The 26097-nt window shown below is 35.6% G+C and overlaps 1 protein-coding gene across 4 annotated transcripts in view; it reads left to right on the top strand.

The window, feature by feature from the left end:
• The window catches only part of Nme7 (NME/NM23 family member 7), a 94560-nt gene that overhangs the window by 27240 nt on the left and 41223 nt on the right, over positions 1–26097 (top strand). For 3 of the 4 annotated variants that reach the window (XR_001175041.1, XM_013015632.1, XM_013015630.1), the window contains exons 2-9: positions 2580–2687; positions 4427–4593; positions 6295–6405; positions 8915–8965; positions 10004–10211; positions 12904–13009; positions 19491–19555; positions 23667–23735. Coding sequence is in view for 3 of the 4 variants with exons in the window: in XM_013015632.1 (XP_012871086.1) it covers positions 2580–2687; positions 4427–4593; positions 6295–6405; positions 8915–8965; positions 10004–10211; positions 12904–13009; positions 19491–19555; positions 23667–23735 (885 nt within the window). In the remaining variant the exon portion in view is untranslated. Of the gene's footprint in view, positions 1–2579; positions 2728–4426; positions 4594–6294; positions 6406–8914; positions 8966–10003; positions 10212–12903; positions 13010–19490; positions 19556–23666; positions 23736–26097 lie in introns of those variants that run through there. The other variant, XM_013015631.1, reaches the window with a different exon arrangement.

Below are 26097 nucleotides of genomic sequence, written 5' to 3'. Positions count from 1 at the left end.
GAATGGAACCCAGGGCCTCATGCATGCAAGGCAAGCGCTCTAACACTGAGTCACTTTCCCAGCCCCCCTGTGTAGTATTTTCTTTTTTTTTTTCCTGTGTAGTATTTTCATCTACCAGTGGTGTAAAAACTGGATGAAAAAATTTCTGGAAGTATAGTAGTTACTCTTATCAGCAAGTGTGACCTATTCACATGTGTTTCTAGAAAAGGACCTGGAGCCAACTCCATTTTGAGCTAGTATGTGTGTAACTGTGATAGGGACAATAACCAGAAAAGAGAAATACAGTGGATAAGTATATTATCAAAGAAACGAAGAGACAGTTGATCCAAGTAGGATGGATTATATAGTGTCAGATGTTTTGGGGTCAACTAAATGAAAATTAAATATAGGTTGGGAATAATAGATTGATGCCAGAACTACACAATAGATATGGGTGATGCAAAAATCACAATAAGTATAGCTAATTCTTTTAACATTTTTGGTAGCAGCTAGGCCACAAAATTGATTACTTTAAAAAAGAACTTGATGTATAATAAAAGAAGAGTTGAACAAAGTAGCTAAAGGGTGGGAAGGTATGGGCAGTGGGCAGAATGTTTGAATCACTGACATTTGTGGTAGAGACCTTTTCTATGGTCATAAAGTCCAGAATGTGACCAAATCATCTATCTAAATCTTAGGTTTTCTTCTACCATCACCTACAAATTCTGTCATTATCCTGTTGATAGTACATATATGGTTTTTAAATATTACAAAGAAGCCCATCATTTCTATTGCTTTTTAGCTATTGTTTTAAAGGAATTGGAAAAGAAATTGAAAGGAAATTGAAAAGGAAAACATTTTGAAAATGCATGGAATAAACTAAGTTATGTAATCACTTGTGCATTGTAATGAAACTATTTTCAAAAAGTGGTCTACTAGCCAGGTGCTGGTGGCTTACACCTGGAGTCCTAGTGACTTAAGAGGCTTGAGATCTGAAGATAGTGGTTCAAAGACAGCCCAGGCAGGAAATGAGACTATGAGACTCTTATCTCCAATTAATTACCAGAAAACTGGAAGTGATGCTGTGGCTCAAAGTGATAGATGGCTAGCCTTGAGTGAAAAAACTCAGGGACAGTGCCCACGTCCTGAGTTCAAGTCCCACAACCAGCACCCCCCCCCCAAAAAAAAAGTAATCCTACTATAAAATGACGTATACTAGAATGTCACTGAGTAGGCTACTATTTTGTACACCATATTTAAAATGGCATTTTTCACTTTCAGAAGGTGAGATGAAACAACTTTTGCAAAACAAGTTGATGTTATAAAAGTGCATAGCATCAAATAGAAGTGGAAAATACAAAAAATTATAAAAGTGCTTGACAGAGTATCTTGATCAATAGTTGCATAAAAAGTGTTATGTGAATTTTACAAGGCAATCACATTAATTTTTGCAGCTGTAACAGGTATGTTTTCTATTCTCCAGTTGGAGAGACTGAGCATATAGAATGTAGAAGAGAGTAAGTAATAGATGTTTATTTCCGGGACCATTCTGCAGATACAGCAGATGCTTTTTATTTTAGCTTAATATTAAAGAAAAGTCTAGCCTGAGTTTAGTATAGCATGTAGACACTCCATATATTAGCTTTATATTGAGCCATATAGTGTAGCCTTTTCTAAAAATTGGAATGATTTTTCTTTTCTTTAGTTTCTAAACCAAATCGTGGCTGTAGATTTGTTCTTAGTGGATCTGCCTCTCCCCTTGCTTGTCTGTATTATGTGGGAAAGCTTCTCTGCTTTGGTTTAGGGTGTTTTGTCTTTTGTTATTTTATTTCCTTTTTCCCTGGCTCCCTCTTCATTTCCCCTTTCAGGAATTTGCCTTCATGAAGTTCATAATTTTAATGACAATAGCTAAATGTTGCCAGATTTTTCAAGTTTAAGATTGTTAAAGTTTACTGCAATTGAGCCCGGCACCAGTGGCTCACACTTGTAATCCTAGCTCAGGAGTCTGAGATCTGAGGATTGCGGTTCAAAGCCAGCCCAGGCAGGAAACTCCGTGAGACTCTTATCTCCAATACACCACCAGAAAACCAGAAGTGGTGCTGTGGCTCAAGCAGTAGAGCGCTTGCCTTGAGCTGAAGAGTGCAGGGACAGCGCCTAGGCCCAGAGTTCAAGCCCCACGACCGACCAACCCCCCCCCCCCCCCCCCACACACAAAAAACTTACTGCAATTGAACCTCTCTGAATTTTTTCCCACATTAGGTTGTGTGGTAGTCTGTATGTAAATTTGTCTTCAGGAAGACTGAATTTTTTCAGTAGTCAGGAGCTCATGTTCTAAAAAAATGTTGATTTAGGATGTGTTGTTGATTGCATGTTTCAGAAATATATTAAAGATTTCATAACTCATCTTTGAAATATCTAAAAGTATTAATAAGAAATTAGCAGACAATTTCTGAGGAAAGCAAAATAGTTCAATGTGATAGGTAGTAGCAGATTTGTTTGTTGCAAATACTTGGAAACTTTTCTTTCATTTCGTATGACTTATACAAGTGTGCGTATACTTTATATGTTAGTGTTAAAAATCTTTTTATTTTTCCTCACAGAATCATAACGAGAGATTCGCCTTCATCGCAGAGTGGTATGATCCAAATGCTTCACTTCTCCGACGTTACGATCTTTTCTTTTACCCAGCGGATGGGTCTGTTGAGATGGTAAATGAACCTTTTTTGCTTCAGATTGGAAAAGGAGAAGGTGGGGCAAAGACAGGAATAGAATTGTCTTTTATACAGCTGTTTTAAAAAACATGTTTATAAGATACATTCTACTGTAATTTGATGTATTTACTATGATACCAAAACAAGATTTTTTGTTCTTTTTTTTTTGTAGACAGAGTCTCACTATATATCTCAGGTTTCCTTGAGATTACATTTCTCCTGCCTTACCCTCTCAAGTGTTGAGATTGTAGACATGTACCACCATGCCTTGTGTGTGTGTGTGTGTGTGTGTGTGTGTGATGTATGTGGTCATGTATGTATGTATGTATGTATGTGTGTGTGTGTATTATACTGGGGCTTATTAAACTCTGAACCTTTCACTCATGCTTGGCATTTTCATGCATACCTAGTGCTCTACCACTTGAGCCCATGCCTCTAGCTTTTGATTTTTGCTGGTTAATTAGAAGTAAGAATCTCTTGGAATTCTCCCCATACTAGATTTGACCTATGATTTTCAGATCTCAGCCTCCTGAATAGCTATGCTTATAGACATGAACCATTGGTGTATGGGCTATGCCTATATTTTGAATATCAGAAATTGAAATAATGTTATTTAGGAAACTGAAGTGGAGCAGGGTATAGTGGTGAATGCCCATATCATCAATAATCAAGGCAGTAGCATAAACCAAAATGGAATTATTGTTGTGGATTAGGTTATAATTGATAGAGAAAGGTTATCATGATCATATATGTCATCATTATTGAAAATTGTCATCTCTGTAAATAGTCAAATTGAAGATCATTGAGCTTTTTGTCCTTTCCTGGTCACACTTTAGCAAGTTTTTCTACTTGGTATTGGACTGTGTGTAAAAGCAGATATTTGGGCAAATGATTCTTTTCTCTGGGATTTTATTTACTGAAAAAGTTGGGCCATAAAAAAAATCTTTCTATTTGGGGATTATGTTTATATTATTATTTATGTTTTAATATAATATTTGTTTTATGTTGTATTTTACATTCTAAATGTTAAAAACAATTGTGTTTCTAGTGGGGCTGGAACTCAGGGCCCTGAGTTCTCGCTGGGCTTTCTAGCTCATGTCTAGTACTCAACACACCTCCACACTGGCATTGTCCTAGTTAGAGAGAGTCTCTTACTTAGGCTTTTCTGCCAGGCTGGCTTCAAATTGCCGTCTTTAGAAACTGGCCTCCTGAATAGCTACAGTTACTGCCATGAGCCAGCCACAGTCAGCGTCAGCAATATACTTTAATAAAAAAGCTATATTATGAATAAGTTACATTAGCAGATACAAATATATAATATAAAAGTTATGACTAGGTATCAGTGGCTCACACCTATAACCCCTGCTATTCAGGAGGCTGAGGTCTGAGGATTGTGCTTCAAAGCAGCCTGGGTAGAAAAGTTGGTGAGAACTAGCTCCAATTAACCACCAAAAAACTGGAAGTAGAGCTTTGCTTAAGTGATAGAGTGCTTGTCTTTAGCAAAACAAAACAAACAACAACAACAAAAAAACACCTCAGGGACAGTGCCTAGACCCTGAATTCAAGCCCGAGGCCTAGCACATGCACAAAACATAACGATTTGTATTGGTAACAAAATATGAACAGAATGGAGCCTATTTTGATAAAGTCAGAATTAAGAACTATTTCTACCTCATAAAGTTAGCATTCTTTATTGGTAAGTTTTTTATTGTGTTTTTTTTTTTTTTCTGTTCTAGCATGACCTAAAGAATCGTCGTACTTTTTTAAAGCGGACTAAATATGATGATCTACATGTGGAAGATTTATTTATAGGCAACAAAGTGAATGTGTTTTCTCGACAACTGGTGTTGGTTGACTATGGGGACCAGTATACATCTCGCCAACTTGGCAGTAGAAAAGAAAAGTAAGAGAATTACTTAATCCTTCTCATGCTTAAATGAATGTTGGAGGCTAGATGTAAGCTAATTTTGTATTTTTCTTTTGTTTTCCTAATGTAGACAATTTTCAATGAAGTCATTTTCATGTTATGGTACATTTACAGTATTTTGGAATAGATTGTGATTTGTTCTTTAGTAGGAATGATTAATTTCTAAAGTATTGGGTTGTTGTTATTTTTATTTTTTCCATCATGGTATTCTAATACACAAGAAAATATTTCATTTTTTTCTTGTATTTGTTAATAGATACTTTATGGACTAAAATGCAGTCTATTTTAGAGAAAATTCTGTGGTTGCTGAGAAGAGAATGTGTATTCCAAAGCTGATGGGTACAATTTTCTATACATTTACTTTTGGGTGCAGTTTTCTATAGATTGTTGTTAAGTCCATTTGCTTAATGGTTTAACTTTGTAGTCTTTTTGTTGCTTGTTTTCTTACGTTGTTTGTTTTGTCTGGATGATGTATCTATTGATGGGAGTTAAGAATTTGGGTTCCCCACTATTCTTGTGTCAGTCTGTCTGTCCCTGTATGTACAGTGGATTTGCTTCATGAAATTCGGCACTCCAGTCAGTGGTGCATGTAAGTCTGTCATCATTCTATGTTCATGGTGTTTTATTCCCTTACTAATTCCTACTAACTTCCTTTCTCTTTTCAAGCTACGACTCAGTCTACTTTGTCTACATTGTTTATGGATATAGTCTCTCTCCTCCCTGCTTTCAGTTTCTACTTTTCACTTTCAATCTTTGTGTGTCTTTGCCAGGGAGTTGAGTATCATGTTGACAACAAATAGATAATGTTTTCAATCCAGTCATCTAACTGTCATCTTTTTACCAGACTTTAAGGTTATTTAAGGTTATTAATGAGAGGTGTTTGCTGACTTGTGTAATTTCATTGGCTTTTTTTCCTGGCTGATTCAAATACTGTTTGAATTATTAAATTTGAATTATTTAATTACTATTCTTTTTTCTTTCTCCTGTCCTATTCTTAGGAATTTGCTGTTTTACTCAGTTGGCCATGTTTGAATCTTTTGTTTTTCTCATATGTTCATCTATTCTGCATTATTCTTTCTTGACTCCTCATAATTGTGACTTCCTTTCTTATACATTGGTATGTAGGATTACTTAAATAGCTTGTGCAGTTTTGGATTAGTGGTCATCATTGCATTAGTTTATGTTTATCTTGGAACATCTTTATTTGTCCATTAATTTTTTTTTTTTTTGTCGGTTGTGGGACTTGAACTCTGGGCCTGAATGCCGTCCCTCAGCTTTTCAACTCAAGGCTAGTGCTTTATCACTTAAGCCACAGCGCCACTTCCGGTTTTCTGAATGGTTTATTAGAAGAGTCTCATGGACTTTCCTGCCCGGGCTGGCTTTGAACCATGATCCTCAGATCTCAGCCTCCTGAGTAGCTAGGGTTATAGGTGAGAGCCATCAGTGCCCAGCTTGTTCATTAATTTTAAAATATAACTGATGAATATAGTAATTTAGGGTAAAGGTTATTTACTTTTAGAACTTGAAATATATCATTCTGCACTTTCTTGGCTTTTAGGATTTCTGTTAAGGAGATTACCAGTGCTCAGGAGTTATAAATACAAACTGTAGAACTTTTTATTTTCAAACTTATTCATTATTATTATTACTATTATTAGTAGTATTATTATTTTACAGAACATTAGCCCTGATTAAACCTGATGCAGTACCCAAGGCTGGAGAAATAATTGAAATGATAAATAAAGCTGGATTTACTATAACCAAACTCAAAATGATGAAACTTTCAAGGTAATTTGTTGATAATTTTCAGTTATATAATGTCTGATTCACTTAAAAAATTTCTTTCCATCGCTTTTTAAAACTAAGAAAAAAAGAAAAAGAAAAACCTCTTAGTGAATAGCAAAGTAGACAGGAGTATAATGAGTTTGAGAGCAGCTGGGCCTATATAGTAAGACCCTCTTAGTTAAAGTATTATTTTTAAAAGTGTTTTTTTTTCTTTCTTCCTATTGTTTCTAATATATTTTTAAGGTACCACGTTTGTATGCCCCTCCCCCACAGTATAACCCCTGTTTTCACTGCATTTGATGTTGGTATAATTTAGGGATTAAATAGGGATACAGATTGACCTATTGCAACAATGAGATGCACAAGATGCTCTGTGTAAAACTGAACTTTACAATTTAGGTGGGGGTGGGGGGATGTAGTTGTGGAGGGGAGGGAAGGGATGATAGGGAAAAAACAAAGGAGTTGACAACAATGCTTGGTAATAAATTATCTCATTATCTTGCTCATGTGATTGTAACCCCTCTGTACAGTATTTTCACAATAAAAAACTTATTTAAAAATAATTGATGTTTAAATATCCTTAACATGCTGTGAACTCTGTTTAAAACATTTTTTTTGTCAGATATATTGGGGGCTTGGTCACTGTCCCTGAGCTCTTTTTGCTTAAGGCTAGCACTCTATCGCTTCAAGCTACAACACTACTTGCAGTTTTCTGGTGGTTAATTGGAGATAAGAGTCTCACAAACTTTCCTGCCTGGGCTGGCTTTGAATCTCAGTTCTCAGATCTCAGCCCCTCCAGAATAGGTAGGATGACAGGCATGAGCCACCACTGTCCAGTTTCAATTTAAATTCTTTAAGAAAAGTGACACAGGCATCTGATTTGCTTAAAAAATTTATCTTCTTTACAGTTTTCAGAGTATAAGTTTAACATGAATTATCCTTAAATTGTCTTTATAGTTCTTTAGTAGAAATATAAATTTGAAAAATGAATTCCTGTTAGCGTTAATAGAATTAGTGACCATAACTCTGAATTCTGATTAGTTCCATGTTCTTTCCTTGATGTCAAATAAAATATTAGGTTTTAATCTATTAATAACTAATAAGAATACATTAATATGACTGGAAACAAAGTTCACAAGACCCCATCTCAGCCAATCACTAAGTGTGGGTGTGATGGCTTGTGCCTGTCCTCTAGTTCAGTTGGAGCTTGGGGTTGGGAGGATTGCTGTTGTAGACCAACCTGGACAGAAAGTCCTCACGACTCCCATCTCAGGAGAAGAAGCTGGGCATGATAGTGCATACCTGCTATTCTATGATAAGAAGCATGAAATAGGCAGATCCTGGTCCTGGTCTGGGCTCTGGCAAAAAGTGAGACCCTATTGAAACAGAAAAACCATTATTAAAAAAGGCCTGGGGATATGACCCAAACATAGCACACCTGCCTGGCAAGTGAAAGCCCCGAGTTCAAATCCAGTACCACCAACAAAGCTGAACAATCCCAGACAAAAACATCAAGGTGCCTTGTTTATATGAAGCACCTTTTAAAAATTCAAGTGTACTGAGCTTCACTTTGGTGCAGTCAAGCTAAGAATGATAGTAAAACCAAGAGGTTAAACTCCTACGTTAAAAACCTGCAGAAAAAGTAAAAAAATTTTGAGTTGGAAGATGACTTTCCATTCTTTGATACAACTTAGGGGGTTTAACAAATGTTGGCCAAATATTAGGTTTTGTTTCTAGAGCATTGAAGATGCTGGTAGAAAGGAAATGGATGAAATAGTATAAGTGGAAAAATAGTATAAGTGGATAAAATAGTATAAGTGGAAAAATAAATACTGCCTCTTATCTTCATTTAAATTTTATATCTCAAAATAGATATGACTCAAGAGGGAGTCAAAGCATTTCACACACAGGATGCAATGCTTTAGAGAAATCTCTCTGTGTGCAGCAGTGACAACTAGAAGGGAAGGAGGCCAGAGGTTGGGGGAAGGTAAAAAGATAATGGAGCAGTTCAAGTGTAATGACAGTGACTTAGGCTAGACTAGGAGCTGTGAATACTTACAGTTGATTTGACATTTAGCCCTGGTGCTTACCAGAAATAAGGGCACCATATGGTCCAGTGTTGTTTTTTTTTAATCTCCAGTCCTATCTATTTAACCAAAGTCACATAGTTTCTTATGTTTCTAGGTAGTAGTACATAGATAAGCATGACATGTAGAGAAACTTTGCTTTTATATAATAGCTGTAGAAAATTATTTATAAGTTGTAAAAAAATAATGTACCTGTAATCTCTCAGTGTAACATTCCAAATAAACTAGAAGAAGAAAAATATAGATCTAACTCATATTTGTAAATTATTTACCATAAAGAGGTATTTGGTGAAAAAATCATGTTAATTCACATACAAATGAGACAGAAATTTTTGTATTTTATCTTTATTCTATTTTATTTATATAGTCTAAAATACTCATTGCTTTCATGATTCTTAACCATTGTCATTATGATTATTTTATAGGAAAGAAGGAAGCGATTTTCATGTAGACCACCAAGGAAGGCCCTTGTATAGGTAGGTACTTATTCTGGGGGACAGTGGTAGGTAAGGCAGGATATCCTAGAAAACTAAGGAGTTATAGCCTTATAATTCAGAACTTTATTGCCTGACAATAATCTGTCAATAGGGCCAAAATAATGACTTGCAACTGCACAGAAAACTTTTTAAAGAACTTTTTCTCTGTAATCTTATTGGATAAGATAGATAGTGCATCACTTCATGTTTCAATCTTGAACCAGAAGCAAGCTCTTTTTTTTCAGAGAGGCCCTGCTCTCTCTTTAGTCTGGGTGGACTTTCTTTTAAAGGCACTCCATCACTGATTAACATTATATGGGGATGATATCACTTATTTCACAGCAAATGCCCTTACTACCAGTGCACATGTAGAAATGAAAAATAACATAAGCTCTTGCTTTTTATTTTCTGGGTAACTATTAGTCAGTCTTGGATTTTTAATCAAGAGCCCCTAATTTAATATAGTAATAACCTAGAGTCGCCTTTCTACCAATAAATGGATATTTCTTTAGTGTTTGTTGATAGCCCTTCTCTGTCACTAAATCAGTTTGATTGAAAGTTCTTTGTCATTCCTTGAATCCTAGTTATAGATTAAAAGCACTAATTCTTACTGGAAATGTTACAAGATGCTCATACTACAATGTATATTATAAAATCTTCCCTTGACTGAAGTCATAAACCATATGGAAATAAAAGGAAAATCTTCCTGTTCTTCAGAACACTGTGAAATCCTCGTTATATATTTTAAGCCAATTAAATATTTCATTTCTTTTCCAAAACCACAGTGATTGTTTTTACTTCAGTCATTATCTATTTGGCATTCCTTCTATAGTGATTTTTGCAGTGGACTGGATCACTATAAGACATTTTTGAAAATCTTATACTGATCATATAAACTTTACTATGTCCAATAGTTTTGAAAGTCTACTCATGTCTCTGTTAAAATACTCAAATATAAATATACCACATTGCCAAGAGAAATGTCCAGGCAACATTTCCAAAGGAAAAGAAGCAAATCGGTCTTTTACTGTTTTGTAGTGAGCTGATCCAGTTTATTACAAGCGGGCCTGTGATTGCCATGGAAGTTTTAAGAGATGATGCTATCTCTGAATGGAAAAGACTCCTTGGGCCTGCCAACTCTGAGGTGGCACGTGCAGATGCCCCAGGAAGCATCCGAGCCCTCTACGGAGCAGACAGCATAAGAAATGCGGCTCATGGCCCCGATTCTTTTGCTTCCGCTGCCAGAGTAAGGTGTTTTAAATATGTTTTACTTCCATTTTCATTTCTTCAAATATTTTATGTCAAAAGAAAGCATTTCTATCACTGGTTACTTTGGATGAGATCAGAGAGCTGAGCTAGTGTGCTAGGAATACCTTTTGACATCTTGTCTCTTGGTTCAGCGATACTTATTTCTGATCTGGTAGACAGGTCACGGTCAAGATTGCTTTTTAACAATTAAAACACTTGTATTCCTATTCCTTGCTGTGAAAAACTTAGATTACTAAGACTCACAAATGTTTGAATTGTTGAATTTGTGTAAGAATACTAGTGTGAGTTTGGTAACTATTTTAAAAAGAAGGCGTCATTTTATAACCTTTCTTTGCTTCAGACCAAACCTTGTTAGCTAGGAATCAAGAAGGAATACTGGGGTTGGAAAATGCAGCAGGTTAGAAGCAGCAATGACTTCACCAGAATTTGAGATGTATCATCTAAGCAGCCCCAACAGCTTCCCCCAGACCTTCAGTCTCTGTTAGTTATTCTCTGATCTTGCTTTCCCTTTTATATTCAAATTTCTCTGTGACTAGACTATATTCGCTATCTCCCCTTGACTACTCACTGGGAGAGTCTATAGAACTTGGCACACCAAAACTGTTTTGGCCAAGACATCCCATGTGTGCTCAATTTTAAAATCGAAGGAAAAATGTTCATCTCTTATTTTACTGTATGCCTAGTTACATTTGACAACTTTGAATAGGAATAGTCCACCTCTGTTAATTCTATGATACCTCACTAGTCTTTGAACATGGAATTCTCTTTTCCCCTGTCTGACACTGGGACTTGAACTCACTATCTACCACTTGCTTTCACTCATTGGCTAACTTTCTACCTCCTGAGCCACACCTCCAATCTGCTTGGAGTTCATCTGATAATTAAATTATGTGCAAAGCACTGTTGGAGAAACTGAGAGTCAGGGAATTTAATCTTCCTTGTCCAAATGAGCACTGGAGCCCAGGACTCCTCTATATTATTTATTTAAAAATTATTATGGACAAATAAGTTTTTAATTGGCCACCATTTTGTAATAATTTTATCATTATAATTAAAGATATTAACACAGATTTCTTAAATGCTCTGTTGAAGTTACCATAGCATCTTGTTATGGTGAAAGTGTATGAAGCAGCACAGTCATATATTTTTTTAATTTGCGGAAGAAAATATACTTAAAACTTACCAAATTGTGAGTAAATATACTTCCTTTCATTAGAAAATTTAAGGAAACATGAAAAACTTAGAGTGATAGCAGGAACCCTTGCTAGGAGAGCAATTTTATGCAACATGCATTAGTGCCTCAAATTACAAAAGACCACAGGGGGTTTCTGAATGTGTATATTGTGTGAGGAATTGGAATTGTTTACCATAACAATGACCTTGCAAATTATCTTGAAAATAATAGCATGGGTTAATGGATAGGACAGATAGGACAAAAGATGGAGAAAAAGCAAAAGCAAAGGTACAATGCTAACACATAGAATTATTCACTTTTGCTAAGAAGATATATTTAATTAAAATATCTAGGCTCTTTTTCTTAGTAATTATTCGCTCAGCATATATAATTGGGTAGTTGGAAAATTGATAGTTCTATTTTTAATTATTACGTAAGAAAAGAAGTTGAACAAAAATTAATTAGAGTTAATATGAAAAAAAAAGGTAATTGGCCAGATAATTGGCTAACTAGTTTGCTAAAGTGGAGGTGGATAATGTGGCATTAGCTTTGGAAAGGGAGAGAATACAGAAGCAGTTCAAGTTGTTGGGAGTTATAATGACCTGAATTTAAATTGTGACTCTGTACTTGCTACCTTGTATTACTACCTTATTACTAAAGCTCTCTGGGTCTCATTTTCTCATGTGTTCTATGGTTACATTTCCTTTTATCAGCACATGCAGAAATTGTAAGTCTCTAAATTTCATTCATCCAAAGTACTTCTTGAGAAGCCGTTAATGAATAAAATGAAGTCTATATACCTCTTCTGATGGGAGAAATAGACACAGGGCATTCTGGGTGCTAAATGTTCTAATGGAAATGAAGCAGAGAAAGAGGAGAGAAAAATGCAAGGATGGAAGAAGATGTTCTTCTAAGCACAAGATGTTCAGGACATCTTTTCAATCTCTGGTTTGAGCATAGATCTAAAGTAAATGAGAAAAAACATCATAAATGTATCTGTAGAAAGAACATTCCAGAAAGAAAGAGAACAACTCATGAGTTTGAAATGGGAACGTGTTTTCTGTGTTCAGAGCAGTGGGAGTTGGAAAAGGCCAGCAGTACTGGGGCAAAATCAGAAGTGGTAGAAATGTCAGAGGTATAGACAGCAAGCTACACCTTATAAGACCTTGTAATATAAGACTTGAAAATTCATTCCAAACAAGATGGGAAACTGTGAAGTTTCTGTGTCAAGGAATGACAGGATCTAATGGTTTTCCAAGTTTTATTCTGATTGCTGTATCAATACTAGATCAGACAAGGTCCGGATGACTCCCCTGCTGTCAGGAAAGGGTTGGTCTGGGGGGACAAGAGGGAAGGCGGTTCAGTTCTTGTGATACTGCAAGGGATTTCAAGAATTGTATTCTTGTAATTGTATTCTTCCCCATACCCAGATGTCTACAAATTTAAGATAAGAGATCATATATGCTCAAGTCATCTTTTTATCTTCTGTATTTAGGAAATGGAGTTATTTTTTCCTTCAAGTGGAGGATGCAGGCCCGCAAACACTGCTAAGTTTACCAATTGTACCTGCTGTATTGTTAAACCCCATGCTATCAGTGAAGGTAAGAGAATTAACCTTTTAAATACAACATACCCAGTTTATTTTGTTAATAGCTTAACTTACTTTGTTAATGTCTGTTTTCCTGTTGTATTTTGCATGATAAAATTAGTGTACTTTTCATTTTTCTTTGAAGGCATAGAATAAAGCCGACTGATTATAAGAGAGAATCTGTCTCAATCTCAGTCTGTGTTTTTGTGTCTGCATTTCTAGAAGGTATCCGTGGGTTGTGTGGCTCAGTCATGCTCACTCATCCTGGCAACAGATCTTGATTCCTTGACTTTTACTCTCCTATCATTCATTAATTCAATTGCATAGCACTTGTAATACACAAATTAAACAATATTTATTACCCCAGACTATACCCTTCCTGAGAAAGTTGTAGAAAATCTCTTATCTCTCCTGTCTCCTCCCCTCCCCTCCCCTGTCCTCCCCTCCCCTCTCCTTTCCTCCCCTCTCCTGTCCTCCCCTCTTCTCCCTGTTCCACTCCACTCCGCTCCTCTCCTCCCCTCTCCCCAGGCTTGAACCTAGAAGTAAACTCACTGGGTAGTACCCATGCAGTTATAAATGAATTAACTGGTATATAGGCTCTATGAAGAATGTAAGTGTAAATTCTTTAGAAAGACTAAGTCATAGCTCAACAAAATACGTACCAGGAAATGGGTACTTACAAGGTGTGAGGGGAGCACTAGGCTGGGGAATAGTGGAAAACCTTTTATTTTTTTGCCTATATATTTCATATTTCCTAAATGTTTTATAATGTGCATTATTTTGTACAGGTAAAGTCCCCCTCTAAGATTAAAAAATCAGCTATGTATGTAAAGAAAAATGTGACTTATATTTAAGGAATCAAATAAAATGAATAATTAGAATAAAAACTAGTTATGCATCTTAATAATTATACACGTAATGATAACTAGGAATCTGGTAAAAAAAATATGGTGATGTAAAAATAACCAGTTTGGGGGCTGGCTCAGTGGTAGAGTGTTTGCCTTGCATGCCTGGGTTCGATTCCTCAGCACCACATAAGCAGAAAAAGCTGGAAGTGGTGCTGTGGCTCAAGTGGTAGAGCGTGAGCTTTGAGCTGAAGAGCTGAGGGGCAGCGCCCAGGCCCAGAGTTCAGGCCCATGACCTACAAAAAACAAGCAAACAATCAAAAAAAACAGTTTTGTTATATATAATTTTTATATTTTTACACATTCAAACCATTTTAGATCAGAGCCTTTGATCAAACCTAGAGTTGTGCATAATAGACAAGTAATCTACCACAAAGCTGTGCCCCACACTGAACCTTTAAGATACTAGGATATATAAATTCCTTAGAGCAAAAGAAAATTTGTAAAAGATAGCAGTATAAACTTGAGCATCCTACTTATTAAAAAACATCTTCCTTCTAAACCTGGATAGCAGTATACTTTAAGACCATTTTTAAAACATATAATTAACCCAATCCTCATTCAACTGTGGCAATAATGAAATGAAGTTTGAAGTCTCATGCTGAATTTATGATTGATTCATTTGTCCCCTTCTCAATTGCTGCTTGGTTTGTGTTTGTCTTTTTCTAGTCCATATCCTAGTATATTTACTTTTGCCTGTAGCCTAATCTAGTGCTAAAGGAAGAGATTTGGAAGGAGTTTTTGATAAGAGAGTATACCTGAAATGGAATCTGTTGATAGCTGATTTCCCTAAAATGGACAAATAGCCAGTTACCTAGCAAAGCTAAGTTAACTGTGTACTATAAGTAAGACTGTGCCAGAAGGAGGTCCTAGGTAAATGGAGAGTCAGGTTGCTTCCCTAAAGAGGTTGCTGGTGGGATTTTCAGTAGAGTGATCTGATGGATATCAAGGAGGGTACAAAGTCCTGGAAACCACAGTCCAGGTAGTGGAAACAGTGAGTCAGGATCTTATTAAGTCTCCTAAATACACAGTTGTTGGATAAGTGAGTGGCTGGGTTTGGTAAGTGAGTAGCCTTTTGTTGGGATTAAAAGATTTGGAGAAAGTCTTTGGGGGCAAACAATGAAGTTATTTACTGATTTGTGTCTTTCTGGACAAGAATTTCTGGTCTTGCTTGTGTAGGCAGAGTTGGCTTTCAGTCCTGAACTGAATGCATGGTAGTTCAGTGGGTTTCACTTTTCACCTCAAAGAGAACTGAAAAAAGCAAGAGAGTCAGCTTTGGAGATCAGTGGTGGGAAAATAGAGTACACGTGAGGCATTTGCGGTCTTTCTATAGACAGACTGAAATTTATATTGTCATTTTGGACTGAGTCTTTTTAAAAAAGAAGGAGAAACTATGTGCATGTCCTCATGCTTGCTTTTTTTTAATTTCAAAATTATTCAGTATGTTTGTATGTCCTCAGTATTGCATATATCTACTTTAAGACCATTTATAAAATGAATTGTTTCTAATCTAATTATAAAATGAATTGTTTCTAATCTAAATTAAGCTATTTAGACTTGAATTCTGATTCTGAAACTTACTAGCCATGGGATATTGGATAAATTATTTCACCTTTTTTTATCTATTTGTAGACTATTTGTTTCCATATTTGTAAAATGAGGATAAAAATATATTGTCCTCATGGAGTGAATATTAAATGCATGTGTATGTAAAGGATACTGGGTTAGTACCTAGCACTCAGTTAGGTGCTCTATAAGTGTTAGCCATTATAGCCATTATTACAATTGCTTGGCTGTCCTACTACAACTACTCTGCGATTAGTATCATTAGCTTTCAATTTTTAAACAAAATTGATAACCTACTAATAAAGCAATAGTTTAAAATGCTAATAAAATCCATATCCATGGATAAAAAGAAAATCCTCATTATTACATAAGTGAAAAAGTACTATACTAGTTTCTTCAGCTAAAGCCTAGGTCTAAAATTTGTGAACTAGGATTATTGCTGGTATTACAAATATGCTCAGCTTTTATGCTCTTTTCCAGTAGTATGATTTTGAACTCAGGGCCAGTATTTTACCACTTGTGTTATGCCTTCAGCCTTAGAAAATTATATTCTCTATGTCAGTAGTATATTTTGGTTGTGAAAATATTGTTTTACATGGAAAATATTTTATGATATAACAAAATGTATATTATATTATATTTATGATATATTATATAATGATATATAGTATTTCACCTTATCCTCATTTTTTGTGTATGTTAAAGGATACCATATCTTTGTATCACACTTACCTTTGTCTTTACCTTAAAAGATACCTAACTTTTAAAAAAAGGCATCAGTATATTTACTATAAAATTTTCCAGTAAGAATAGTGACATTATTGGGTCAACAATAGTAAAACCTCATTGAGGGAGTCTGAATTCAAGATTGAAATATTAACAGATAGGAGCAGATTCAGTAAGGTCTGTGGGTATTGGCATGGCTTCAGGCACATTGTTAGAAAAGTCTCTTATTTTTGTGTACAATTTTTTTATTGTCAAGGTGATGTACAGAGGGGTTACAGTTGCATGACTAAGGTAATAAGTACATTTCTTGTCAAACTTGTTACCCCTTCCCTCATTTTTCTCCTCCTCCTTTTTAACTTTTAGGACTACTTTCTAATGTATGTCTTATATTCACAGTGGCAGACTGGTTTCTTTATCTTGCTATGGCTCCTCCCAGTCCTCCTGCCCCCTCCTTTCTTTTTTTAAAATTGTTATTGTATATTGATATACAGAGGGGTCTCAGTACATGAATCAGATACAATCAGTACAATTCCTTTTGAACCAAGTCTCCCCTTCGCACTCTCTCCTAGTCTTTCCCTCCCATCCCTACTCACATAGTGTCTAGTGAGTATCACTGTTGTATTTGTTCATCCTTGTTCTACTTTTTATGTGCCCTCCCTTACCATCCCAAATACAAACAAACAAGACAAAAGGAAAAGAAGACAAAAACAGCAACAATGCCAACTAAAGAATGTCTCTTGTTTCCTTTTCTTGGAGTTTATGTCATAGAATATTATTTTATATGATCACCTGTCCATAGTCATTGAGCCTTAGTATACCGTATAGCCTCCTTCGGCCTCTGTATGTTTATGAGTAGGTTCCTATGTAATTTATCATGTTCCACTGTTATTTACTTATTTTAGTCATTCAATATGTTGTAGTTTTTTTTTTGGGTCCAGTCATGGGGCCTGAACTCTGGGCCTGGGTGCTGTCCCTCAGCTCTTCAGCTCAAGCCTAATGCTCTACCACTTGAGCCACAGCGCCACTTCCAGCTTTTTTCTTTTTGCTTATGTGGTACTGAGGAACCAAACCCAGGGCCTCATGCATGCAAGGCAAGTGCTCTACCACTGAGCCACCTTCTCAGCCCCATGACTTCTTGATTGATTGTTGGATGAAGGATTAAATTCATTCTTAGCTTAATTATGCGCTTTTATGATAATGGTTTGTCTATTAAAGACCAAACAATGGAAAGTCACTGTATCTTTTATCTTTTTTTTTTTTTTTGTCGGTTGGGGGGCTTGAACTCTGGGCCTGGGCGCTGTCCCTCAGCTCTTCAGCTCAAGGCGAGCGCTCTACCACTTGAGCTACAGAGCCACTTCCGGTTTTCTGGTGGTTTATTGGAGATAGGAGTCTCACGGTCTCTCCTGCCCGGGCTGGCTTTGAACCGCGATCCTCAGATCTCAGCCTCCTGAGTAGCTAGGATTACAGGCGTGAGCCACCAGCGCCCGGCAGTGTCTTTTATCTTTTAATATCAGAATGTACTCTTCACACTTGATTGAAATAAAAGAACACCTGTTGCTAGGCAGCCAAAGCCCAGGATCTAGCAACCATGATGTTTACATCAGTTACCTTAGGGTTTAATGATGTGTTGTAATGATGTAGTATACACGATCTATCCTTTGACTGGATTAGAAGAAACAGAAGCTAGACAGAGCCATGGGAAAGAGCTCAATGAAGTTTTACTGCACTTGGCAAAGATGATTGTAATGTGTAATGTTGGGAATAGCTTACACTTCTTTGATATTTCTCCTCTGTGTGCCCTTGGAAACATTTCCTGATCTCCATAAAGATTTTTTTTTTAGTGTGTGTCACTAGGCACTGAACATAGGGCCTCATGTATACCATTGTATATGTTATTGCCTCAAATGCTTATCAGTCTTTGTCTCTAAACATGCTATCTAATGTTTTTTTATCCAAATAATTATTTCCCCCACTTTTTTTTTTTTGTCGATTGTGAGACTTGAACTCTGGGCCTGGCGCTGTCCCTGAGCTTTTCAGCTCAAGGCAAGCCATGAACTCATGATGTTAACAAATTATTTTTTTGTAATGCAATTTAAATAAGTCCTAAGTATAGCTAAAGTAACTTATGGATCCATTATATAGTATCCAATGAATACTATACAAGGTAGTAATATTAATATGATAAGAAATATTGTTCAAAACCAGCTCAAAATGACTAGGGTTCAGATTTGATTTAGGCATGTGCCTGTTCTATAACATTGACTCAGTTAGCTGCTGTTTTTAAATCTTCAAACTTCTTGGAAACCTTTGTTTTCACAGCTAAATCAGTTGGCCTTCTCTTGGTACAATTGTGATATTTGAGAAACATATCCATCTACCTTTCTTTTTCTCCTCCATCCCTCAGCCTGCTGCAGTTAAAATAGCACTAATTAGCTACAGTAAGTTAGTAAAATAAAAACGTATATAAAGCACTATATACGTGGTAATATCTAAGTGAACTTTCGGATGACTCAATACCATGAGAGAGCAGAAAAAAAACAAGTCTTAACTGCTTTGCAAAAATGAATAGATAAATAAAAGAACTTAGATTTTTATAAGAAATCAATAGGATCTTTAAGCCAACCCTACAGTTTTAGAATAGGCAGACCCCATTTTAAAAACCACTCATCTGTGAGATAAAGCTCAAATTCCTCATGCTGGCATTTAAGACCTTCATTAGTTTGGATTAAGTCTCTTGTCTTTTTCTGTTTTGCTTTTCTTTTCTGACTTGCTTCTCGCTGCCCTGTAGCCATACACACACTTTCCCAGGGCTGTGTCTTTTCTCCTGCCCTTATGTGGACCTATCATCTTGCTATGGTGTCAGGCACCTTTCAGCTTTCATTCTCCCTTGAAGTTTCTGTCTACCTTTTTATAATTTCATTTTTCTCCTTCTTAGAACTGCTCTTTGATTTCCTGCTGTGGCCACTGTTTTGACATTTCCTTTTTAACAGTTATTTTAAAATGACTTATTTTTCATATTTTTAAATCACTAGTCTTCTGTGGCCTTTTAGGCAAAAATAGTATCTTAAAAGATTTTTTGTTATCTTCAGGGCTGTCACTGATAGTGTTGAAGCATTCACTGAAGGGTGTCTAAGGATTAATTGTAATTCTCGTTATTCCAAATTTACTCTTTCTTTTAAAAAGAACGTGCTTCTTATAGAGTGTAAGCAAAATAATTTGACATTGAAGCGTGGTAGTTCTAGGAAACTAAAATGGTTTAAATATCTTACCTTATGTCCATTTATTTTTCATTTTCAGGACTGTTGGGAAAAATCTTGATGAGTATTCGAGATGGAGGCTTTGAAGTTTCAGCTATGCAGATGGTACATAGTTTGCAATGACCCACGAGCCATAATTAATTAGAATTTCTTTTAAATAATGTCTTTTAAAATGTTTTAAACTCAGTATTCAAGTGTACTTATGAACTCAATGTTTCAAAAATAATGGACTCACATACTGAATTCAATAACTATATTTAACTGAGAAAAGGAAAATTTACCTTATATACTCATTTAAGTTTGCAAGGGAAGTTTGTAAATTTCTTAGAACTTCAGTCCAAAACTTTTAGTCCTAATAAGTAAGTTTTTACAAGTGAAACATAGATTCAAAGTACAGAATGTCAGGGGTTTTTCTCTTTTCCGCATTTTTAACTAGTTGATAATGATGGAAGGGAATCAGTTCACTTATTTCGCCTTGATCTGGTGGTACTGGGTTCTAGACTCTTCCTTTGGAGTCAGTATACTTCAGATCCTCTCTGTCTGGGCACCTCCTTCACTGGGTCTCAAGCCTATATACTTGCTCAGAATTTCCCTGCTTATACACCCCCAGGATGCCCTTAGCTGAAAAAAAACCCAGCAGTTCACATTTTGTCAAGAAAGTGTATAGTGTATAGTGTTATAATACAATGACACATGTTCATATTTTATTTCAAATTGGTTTGCTTTTCACCCATTTCAAATAGTGAAATGTTACTTGTGGATAATTAAAAATTATCTATTTGCATTATTAACAATAAACAATTATAACAAATTAATAAGAATTAACCATGTCAAATATTAGTATTCAAAAAATGGGCTTTTGCAGAGTAATTATATATAAAACATAGCAGCCAATTTCAGTTTACTTTGCTCTGTAACAATGTACATATGAACTTGGAGCCTACCATTTCTTTTTTATGGGAAGATACTTACGTGAAGTCTTTTGATTTCTTGAGGTCCAGTAACTGCTACACCACACGAATCCAACCCAAGAGTAATGTAATGGCTTCAGACAAATGATCATTGAGAAGTTCTTGTCATTTTTAGTAGAGTTGCATGTTCCATTAACAATACATAGGATGAAGAGACACATTTTTCAGCCAATATCAAAGCCAAAAGAAAATACAAACATTCAGATCATTTGTGACAAGGATCTTATGCAAATATTTTAGATGCCATACTTTCAGGAAAACAAAAATGAAGGTGTATTTGGATTTTACAGTATCTATGCTAACTGGAAATGTACAAGTAGTCAGGTGGAATTATGTTGAGTGTTGCAAATCGGTTCATCCAACATTAAGCACCCCACTATGTGCATAGCACTGTGCTAATGTTTTATAAGTCAAGTATTCGTGTCTTTATCAAGCATTACCTTAGTGTGAGGTAAAAATAAATTAACGTCAGTTCATTAGTTTGCCTGTGATAAGTTTGTGATGCCGCGCCAGTTGGCTTCCCTGGGCCATGTAACAAGCTTCTGCACTCCCTCATTCATTCATGCACACAGCTGCACATACTGTGCGCCAGGCAATGTGCTAGTCACTGAAATACCATGATTTGGTATATGTTTCAGGAATGCAAATTTATCATATAACCTATGCAGGACAACTAGAAAGGCACATTATTGTTCTAAAATGAGGTCCAAAGCAAAGTACAGATGTTTTTATTGGTCATACGACACCAGAGTCCAGTTCTTATATTGAATGTGGGTACTAACTTTGAAAGTTTCATGTTGTAGTTAAAAAGAGCCTAGATCGTTTTTGGTCTCATAGGTCTATTCTTTGGAGCATGACACTCCATATAAGCCATTCTACATGTAGGTTTGTAAACTAAACCTGGATATAAAAAGAACCAAAAACAAAGGCAGTTTATAATGTCATGTACTTCAAATACTATTCCGGCCAAGTAAAATGAATACATAGTTAATTCATGACTGACTCACACATTTTTCAAAGCTCTAACCCTACCCCAAACTCATATAATTCTAATTTGCCTTATATAAAAGTTGCACACAATGCAGAGGGCAGAATTTGGCCCTGAAACCTTCCATGGAATAGTACAAGTGATTGGTCCTTCTACTCCAAGTAGAATCTGAGAATTAGAACTCTGCATCTCCTATGAGGATACTGGCACCTAGGAGAAATGGCCTTTTAAGTCCCATCAGCCAGGAGTCTCTTTAGGTGCCATAGCAGTTATTTTATTATTTTTAAAAGATTCTTTATTGTAAAAATACTTTACAGAGGGGTTACAGTTACATAAGCAAGGTAATGAGTACATTTCCTATCAAGCATTGTTACCTCCTCCTTTGTTTTTCCCCTACTGTTTTGGTCAAGGACCAAGGGCGAACCAATGCAACAGCAATACCCACAATATGCTGGAAATGAACTGTACAACTTGGGGTGGAGATTGAGGGGGAGGGGAAAACAATGTTTTACAAGAAATGTGCTCACTTCCTTAGGTATGGAACTGTAACCCCTCTGTACATCACCTTGACAATAAAATTAAATTAAAAAATCCTTTATAATATAGGTAAGGTTTTCCAAATATCAGAAGATGTAAGATTAACTTAAAAATTATAATTATAGGAATTACAACTTTAAATATTGACCTTAATGTTGGCCTACAATCTATCACAGTGATTAGTCATACTAGATAATGATATTATTATTATTACTATTATTAATTAAATCTGTTAGAAGCATGATAATGTAATGACATGTGTAGTTATTGAGTTTCAAAATTAAAAAAAAATCTATTTCTAAATCTGAGATCAGCTGTTTTCTAGATATGTGACTCCGGCAAATTTCAAGCATTCTTATTCTCAATTTTCTCATCTAAGACATGAGAATTCTGAGTAAATGGGCTATTCTTCAGATTAAATAGCCATGATCAGAGTTTCCTGAACAAATTACTAAGTATTTAACATGTTATCTCTTCTGCTTTTATTTTGCTGCATTAATAATACAGGTTACATGGTTGAAAGGTAGAACTGAAACAGAATTCCCTCCCTCTAATAGCAGCGTTATCTATGAAGCTACATTCTTCTTTAATAACTATGTAGGCAGGAATTTCTTAGTAATATTCAACGTTGGCAAAAATAAACAGTAGAAGAAAATAAAATTGAAAATCAGAGGCTGTTTTTTAAAATTAAGTTTTGAGTTCCTAGACCTAATGAAATTTTTATTTCTAACTAAATTTAAAGCCTGTCTGAAAAGAATGATTTGTTCTAGACTCATTCTATAAGCTTGCTATTATTTACTATTGTTTCAGAAGATTAATAGGACACTCAGATGACATCTTTGTTTTGTTATACACCAGAGTGGGAATTTTTCTGGAAGCTTAAGAGGAAAATAGAGTTGTTTTTCATCCCCACTACAAAATCTGAAGCACTAGACGTTCGTTAGTCACCTTTCTTCTTGTGCCTTTAATCTACCAACAAGCATTCTATGACATATTTTTTTTAATCATATCAAGAACGAGGCTTTATTCAGAGCAGTGTAGGGTAGTGGCTAAAAGCATGTGCAGTGAGTCAGATTCCTGGAGGCCAAATGCCAGTGTGGGGAGCTATAGGGTCTCTGGGTCTTGGTAGCCCTCCTGACTGTAAATTTGCACCAGTCACACCATCTTTGCCATGATATATACTGTGAAGATTAAATGAGGTGATTCATGCATAGAACCTCACACATTAACCTCTCAATGATCTCTGTCTATTGCACTTAGTGGTCAGCTAACCCTTTACACCATGTGTTGTTCTGTGAAGTGTAATGATGCAAGGTTTGCTGTTGAACTTGGTTTAAGTAGGGGATGAAAGAGAGGGATGGGAAGAGAGGGGAGTTAAGGTTTGTGGTCGGCATATGTAGATATGTCAAACAGAAATCCCTTCACAGAACTAACTGATGCTAATAAAATGTGGGGAAAGAGATTGACATTTTAAAAGTTAAAGAACAAGCTGAGTATAGTGACACAGACCTATAATCTCAGCACTTGGAGGGCTGAGGAAGGGTCACAATGAATTCTAGTTCTGCCTGTGCTAGAGAGTAAAACCCTATCTCTCTGTCTGTCTGTCTGTCTTATAAGCAGAATATATCCAAGGGATGATAATTGTTGAGGGCTAAATGTAGCTTCTTTTTCTTTGTTTGGCTAGTTGGCTTATGTTTTCTTTTTCTTTTTTTTGGTACAGTTCAATATGGATCAGGTTAATGTTGAAGAATTCTATGAAGTTTATAAAGGAGTAGTAACTGATTATAATGTAAGTATTGTCATAAATTGAAAAATCATAGTACTGAAAACAATTTTTTGTGTTTCAGATCCTTGGAATTTCAGTATAATTTATAATCATTCAAAGTATTCAATATAAAGCATAAGGTAAGTATCCCTTAAAGTATGATTTGCAAATTGTATATCTGATAAGAGGTTAATATTTAAAATATATAAGAAAATCAGAAAAAGGAATTGCAAAGTAAAAAAAATAAGAGGGTTTATAAATGGGCAAAGAGCTGGATGTGGTGGCAAGTGTCTGACCTCAGGCTGAGTGAAAGGTCCAAAGCTCAGTGAACCCACAAAAACAAGCTCGGGAGAAACAGACCCTACACTCTGCTGGTAGGGGTAGAAATTACTATAGCTGTTTTAGAAAGCAGAGTGAGAATTTCTTAAAAAAACAAAAACTAGAATTTCCATACATAATCCACAATTCCATTTCTAGGTATGCGTGTGTATGTGTGTGTATGTGTAATACATATTTCTAGGTATGTACACACTCAAATTGAAATCAGAATGTGGAAACTTACCTGCATGCTGTGTTTATTTCAACATTATTCACAAGAGCCAAGGTATAGAAGCAACTTAGGTGTACATTGCTGGATGACAGTTTCTTGTTTTTACAAGATACATTGAATATATATGATATACTGTAACCATCAGTGATAAAACATCCATAGAGCTTATATTCTGGTGAGGATGAACATAACTGAATCAAATGATCCCATACCCAGAATGGGATCAGTAAATGAGTATAGGTCAGTAAATGAGTACAAAGGAAACAAACATGTTTTCTTTCTTTTTCAAAAAGTTTCTCCTTACCAGGTTGTTTGTTAAGCCTTCAGATTTCCATTACTACTTCTCACCCCTCCATAGTCCCGTGTGCCTTTTCATTCAACACCTTTTAGAGCAAATGAGTATATTTTGTATAAAGTCATCTAGACAGATGCTAAAAGGCAGGGAGAATTCCTGCCATTTATTTATTTATTTATTTATCATAATGGAGGATGTATTATCTTACCGCAACCTGTTCTCACGAAAAAATTGCAAAACAAAACCCTACCAAAAAACCTTATTTCTTAATTAAAACTTAGGATGACTTAATTTTTTTGGATCAACTTTTAAAAATCTTTTTTAATAAATATATATTTTTATTGTAAAAATACTGTACAGAGGGGTTACAGTTACATGAGCAAGGTAATGAGTCCATTTCCTATTGAGCATTGTTACACCCTCCTTTATTTTTCCCCTAACATCTCTTTCTTCCTTATCTCCCCATCTCCTCTCTCCCTCCCTTCCCCCAACCCCCTGCCCTGCAAAGTTGTGAAGTTCATTTTCAACATAGTGTCTTGTATATCTCATTGTTACAACAGGTCAACCTGTATCCTTATTTCAGCATTTTATTTCCCTTCCCCTCCCCAAATTAGAAAAATGTATATACAAGATGCAGGACACCGGAATCAAATACACTGACAACAGGGGTTGTACCATGGGGGAAGAACATACAAAGAAACCAAAAACAATTACATAGTAGATTAAAAGTACATTAAAAAGAACAGCAACAAAGATAAAACCTCATGTGTCCTTATCTTGGGGTTCATTTTGCTTAGCATCAAGTTATATGATCATATATACATAGCTTTTGACATCTTCTGCTTGACTCAGACATATACTAGTTATTGCAGATAAGGGAAACCATGGGACCTATGTTTCTTTGGGTCTGGCTTACTTCACTTAATATAATTTTTTCCAGGTCTTTCCATTTCCTAACAAATGGGGCAGTGTCATTCTTTCTGATGGAGGCATAGAATTCCATTATATATATATATATATTGCATTTTCTTGATCCATTCATCTACTGAGGGGCATCTGGGTTGGTTCCATATCTTAGCTATGGTGAATAGTGCTGCAATAAACATGGTTGTGCTTAGTATGGCTTTGTGATCGTTTGGGCAAATGCCTAAAAGTGGGATTGCTGGGTCATAGGGGAGGATTAATATCATGAAAATGGCAATACTTCCAAAGGCTATCTACAAATTCAATGCGATACCTGCCAGTATCCCAACCTCATTCTTCAAGGAAATAGAAAAAGTAGTCCAAAAATTCATGTGGATCAACTTTCAAAGAAACATACGTTGGATGGAGTTCTTTGCTCAACATGTTTTTCTTTCCACTTTATACATTTTGAACAGCCTTTCCATCTATTTTTGATGTCATCTGTTATCACATTGAAAGTGAGTGAGGGGATAGAGAGATAGAGATAGATACAAAAGAGAAGAAAGGAAGAGAAAATGAAAGAAGATGGGAAGATGGGAAGAAAACAGGAAAAGTAGAGGAATTAATTTTTTGGTGGA

Source organism: Dipodomys ordii, unplaced genomic scaffold (assembly GCF_000151885.1).
Source record: "Dipodomys ordii isolate 6190 unplaced genomic scaffold, Dord_2.0 Scaffold27, whole genome shotgun sequence".
NCBI classification, from domain to species: Eukaryota; Metazoa; Chordata; class Mammalia; order Rodentia; family Heteromyidae; genus Dipodomys; species Dipodomys ordii.
Note: the sequence above shows the minus strand (reverse complement) of the source record. Positions and strands in the feature narration are given on the sequence as shown.